The sequence below is a fragment of the Schistocerca americana genome, chromosome 3 (assembly GCF_021461395.2).
Source record: "Schistocerca americana isolate TAMUIC-IGC-003095 chromosome 3, iqSchAmer2.1, whole genome shotgun sequence".
Classification (NCBI taxonomy): Eukaryota; Metazoa; Arthropoda; class Insecta; order Orthoptera; family Acrididae; genus Schistocerca; species Schistocerca americana.
In genome coordinates this window covers 877,282,561-877,287,849 of record NC_060121.1, presented here as the reverse complement: position 1 = coordinate 877,287,849, position 5,289 = coordinate 877,282,561, and the positions used below count along the sequence as shown (strand labels likewise).

General features: G+C 36.7%; 1 protein-coding gene across 1 annotated transcript; it reads right to left on the bottom strand.

The window, feature by feature from the left end:
• Window positions 1-570: 570 nt before the first annotated feature.
• On the bottom strand, window positions 571-3,341 carry LOC124606692 (mRNA-decapping enzyme 1B). Its single transcript, XM_047138716.1, has one exon. It carries the CDS (start codon window positions 3,241-3,243, stop codon window positions 1,804-1,806), a length of 1,440 nt encoding a protein of 479 aa, XP_046994672.1. The 5' UTR covers window positions 3,244-3,341; the 3' UTR covers window positions 571-1,803.
• Window positions 3,342-5,289: the final 1,948 nt, after the last annotated feature.

Here is a 5,289-nt window from a genome sequence, read left to right as displayed (position 1 = left end):
GCTTCATACTTCTTACTCTACATAGCATCATTGTCAGATTACTAAAATGGAGGCTCATTTCTTTAACAACAGTAATCATTTCCATAAAAAAAAAAAAAAAAATTATAGCTCATAATGCTATAAGCATGAACTCTTAAAAGATCACCTAACGTTTAGTGCCACAGAACTGTAAAATGTGTTGCATTTCACTTCCACCACTCTATAAAATGAACATTTAACAAAATCTGAATCACACGTTACCGAAAACATTCTTATGTTATTGATAAAATGGCATGTTTCAGAGTGTCAAAGGACAACCTTCACCCCCCCCCCCCTTTTTTCCTCTTACCCAAATTACACTTCCTTTCAGAAGCTATGGAAGTTTGATGGAAAATGTGTAGCTGTATCCACATTGACTGGGCTCTTGGCAAAACCATTAAAATTAAGTCCAAACACCAGAATTGCAAATGTGATGGTATTCATTTTAACTTCACCAATAAGAAACACACAAAAACTATGAACCTTCATCAGTCAACTAATAATTTAAATCCATCCTTCCTACTACATAAAACTGCCTGCAAAGACAAAACTAAGGGGCACAATCAACGACTATTTGGTCTTCTTTGCATTTTCTTGCTTTTTGTTGTTCCTTCCAGATTTAAAACAAGGGAGTTTTCCTCCTTTTTGTTAATGGCATCCATCACGATGTACATTTCCCTTGTTCAACAACCTATACAGAACCTAGTTTTCTGTATTATGGAATGTAATTACAAAATCATACTTCAGGTGTTTTCACCCTATTCAATAGATGTACTAATTGTATGAAGTTTTGTGGAAATAAATGTCAACAAAACATTATTTCAGTTAATTGCCCCAGTGAATACATGTTGTACTTATTGGCCAATAATAATGCTTCTATACACAAAACATTAAAAGGTATCATATTGCATATTTAATCAGTAATCACTGTGAAACTCAAAAAGTTATATCAAAGACTACAACAGCAGACTTCAATAGTCATTAAAATGACCAACACATTTAGGACTTACTGAGCCCAAGTTGCACAGAGTTCCAAAATCAAGGCACTAAACAATAAAAACAAATGTTACACTATTCATTAAACACCACAGGCAGTAAATATATTTGTAAAACATTGATAACTTAAAAGTCACACGTCTGGATTCAAAATCCAACACAATCTCACTAAACTAAAATTAATAAATACAATACACCCTAAAATAACATTTAAATATATAGCTGATTCAGCATTAAAAAAAGAAAAGATGTAACATACAAAACCATTATCTGAATATACAGTATTGAAGGACTGACAGCTGCAGATGGCTGCAACTTATTTTACAGAACTTAGGTATACATAGTTTACCTATAAATGGAACATTAATTTCATCAGCTGCCATACTGGGTACTTTATGGTGATTTCAGTGCAACATGTAAGTTCCACTTTATATCTATAGCCATAAAGCAGCTTTAAAAAAGATGGGAAATTTACTTATAACACTGCTGCTCCATAAGCTTTCTGAATATTTTCGGAATCCATCTAGTTCATAAGGCACAGAGCTTCACAATTCGCTCCTGATATTATGCATCAAGTACTGCGTTTTAAAACATCAAACATAAAATCGAGGGAATAGCTACTATTGGATACCAAATATTTTACTCAAAAAATTACTATGGATAAAAGATAAAATCTTTAAAACACATTTGTATATGAAGCACGAGGTGTTCATCCAATGAAATCAATATTCTGAAATTAAAGTACTCTGTCATTACAGTTAACTACAACCAAGTCAGTCTAATTTCACATTAATGTACCAATTCAGAAAATGACTTCACATATGCCTCATGCAACTTGTGCACAAAATCCGGATCATTCTTTAATAAATAAGTAACTGCTTGCAACAGTTGATTTTTTGTTAAAGGTTCTGGCTTAATAGGAATACTGCAGTCACTAGAGAGCATAGCATTACTACTACTAACAGGACCTGATATTTCTGTTTTTGAATTCAATGGCAAAACATTATTCACAAACTCAAGGTTTGCTGTTTCTTTTGCTGCTGAAGAGGTGAACATAGTAGGTGGCATCAGGGCTACTTTCTGTGTTTCTGCATTAGAACAAAGGGGCGCTGAGAGAGGACGGTCAGTAGTGCTGCAGTCCACAACAGGAACACTAGGAACAGTGCCACCAAAAAATGGAGGTGGAAGGCTCCCTGCAGAGTTTGGAGAAGAAATTCGTAGAATGTTCATACCATTCTCAATATCTAATGCACCACTGTTCTTCATGTGTTGCTGCTCTTGGAGATTTTTCGTACTGTCCAACACCAACCTGCCAGGTTTCTCACACATATTACTGCAGGAAATTGGTCTGAGTTTGATATTCCCATCATTGACAGCTTTAATACCGTCGCTAATCTGCTGCTTTGCCTTATTACTGGACACTGTGGAGATCTCTGTATTGGGGGTAACAGACCGCTGCTGTTTTTCAATGTGCTCAACACTATGTGCAGGATTTGACATCAGACGTTGAAGCAGTGGTTGAAAATTGTTCCCATCACTGCCATCTGGTAACAACGCTGTTCTCGCTGGATGGTTAACAAAGAGGGCTTGGGGCTTAGCAGATTTTTCGGCAGTAAAATGGGACGCACCACCACTTGCTTTGGCGAAAAAGTCTACAACACTTTGGGGTGGAGCATCCTGGCTCTGTGAAACTGAAGATTTCACGTCCACTGACTTGTTTTTAATTGACGATTTATTTGAATCGAAGTCTTCTTGTGCTTTACTGAGCATACTAAAGATATCAACACCGATCCCACCAGAACTTTTATTGCCCATCGAAGGAATCATGGTTAACTTCTTGGGATTTGACACTTCCTTCACGAGCTTGTCTAATACAGTCGCTATTCGAACACATTCGTCCTTCTCATAAAACCAAATTCCATAAATCCGACTTCTGGGGTTTCTATACAAAAGAAATGGCTCCTGTAACTGAAACTCTAGACCCTGCAATATAGGTTCCACTAGATTGTTTGTATTGAGTCTGTTCATAATAAGCACACCATGATATGGTTCTCCACTACGACTGTACACGAACAAGGCTCCCTCCACATCAGTCCTTTCCCATTCACTAAAATCTCCGTTAAAAGTATATAACGCAACATGAGTCGCCGTATCAATAATATCTTTAACGTACGGATCCACTCTCTTCAACGCTGCATAGTTCATTCGTTCCATTACATCGGCCATCATACACACAATTCAATTACACCTCCATCAAATAATGTGCAACGCAGTACCCTTTATTTGTAACTTTCATTCTACATTCCTATGTTTTCAACGACAAACAAACAAAGACGTTAATATCAGCTGTGCAGAAACTGTGAAAAACTAAGATCTTACAAAGACGAAACAATACCAAACTAAAGTGGGAGACCAGGCTGCCAAATGCAAACAAACTGACGCCACAGCATGTGGCATGACTGTTCAAACATCGGTAGTGTCGTGAAGTACCAATTTCCATAGTCTACTTTCAAAATTCTAGTGTTACCGTTATCTCTTAAACGAATAAAGGAATTATAGGCCAGTCCAAAAGTGGGTTCAATCATACCCCGATGTTCGTCAACAGATTACAGAAATAAAGTGCATAACTATCGTAGTGTGCACACAGATTATCGAAGACATGGCCAGCGAAATGTGTTTCTTCAGTTTAGTGTTTCTCGTCCTTGTCTATACAGGGAACACAAAATACTAAAATGCTTGAAATGCTTCAGTGTTTTAGTGAGTTGATTGCTGAATTTTCTGATAGATGTAGGAGTCACACATGTTTATGGAAAATTGAGACGAAAGATTCCCGCGACCGAGATAAGAAGACAGCTGCTTACAATTCCTTACGAAATAACAAGAGCCGTTGGCTTCGAAATCTCTGTCATTTTGACCAGAATAACAGACTGCTAGCATATTTATATCTGTAGCATATTTATATCTGTACTGTCCAATACCATTTTGTGCCATTGCAGATAAAATATAGGTGCTTATTCTACAAAAGAATGCAGCCAGCGTACTGCGTTAAGTTGACAAAGAAACATATTACAGCAGAGTCTTCAAGAACATAGGGATTCGTACACTTGTGTGTCAATGCATGTACTCCATAATGGAACATATGGTTAGAAATAAGACTGAATTGAAGGTCAACTGTACAATTAACTACCACAATAAAATAGTAGAATTTTTTGTATAGACTATGAATCCCTGTCTAGAGTTTAGAATGAAGTTTTATATTCTGATGTATGATTCTTGAGGATGTATTTATTCTGTCGTTGCAGCTACAAAAATGCGTGATTTTTTCACCAGACGCGTTTCGCTTTATTGAGGTAAAGCATCATTAGTGGTCTGTAATTCAGGTATTTACATTGTCCTTTGCCTTTAGATCGAAAAACAGTTCGTTGAGAATAGGTTGATTTGTACTTACGGTGATTTTTCGGCTGATTTCTTGCTTACGTTGGGAAATGTCGTCTGCCAGCACATTTCCCGATATTAATGTATTTTGCTTCTGATAGGTGTTGAAGTTAATGTCCCCACACAGAATTATGTTGACCTTGTACTTGAGACTTACCTAGAAGTTCTGTTAATTTATTGAAAAAATTGTCCACACTACCACTGGGAGAGCTATACACACACAAAACGATTAATTTCTTAGTGATATCAAGCCCTGTTAATTCAATAGCTAATATTGCAAAGTGTTTGTCTTCATTTACTGTACTGACATCATGTCTTGATTTGAACTGTGTTAGTTTTCTGATATAAATGCATGATCCTCCATTCCTTGAAGCAGTTCTGCGGTAAGAGTTTGCCCTTTCGTACTATGATAATACTACATGTTGGATTTCTGTGTCTCTACACCAGTGCTCAGTAACACAAACTACTTGCAGTTCAAAGATTGGAGCTCAACTTCTAATAGTTGTATTTTATTTTTTATTGATTGCATGTTTTGATGGAGCATTGTTAACTCTGTGAAATGCCCCATGTTACTCTTTCCAATGGTTTGTTTTTCTTTGTGAGATCTGGTATGTGTGACGTTTGAAGTGTTAAAATCTGTGTTGTGAGTGATTGTTTCAGTATTTTTTAAACTGCTGAATATACTCTTTAGGCAGGGGAACCTGTTGTCTGCATTTATCTTAAAAAAACCTACTTTTCCTACCTATGACAACAGGTATTTAACCACGTGTGGCCCAAGATCCACCCCCTATACTTTCATGAATCAGTTGTACCAATTTTAGCTTCCCAGCCCTGTTTAGG

Coding starts and splice junctions, on each gene's coding strand:
- LOC124606692 (XM_047138716.1), bottom strand. CDS start 3,243: ATGATGGCCGATGTAATGGAACGAATGAACTATGCAGCGTTGAAGAGA.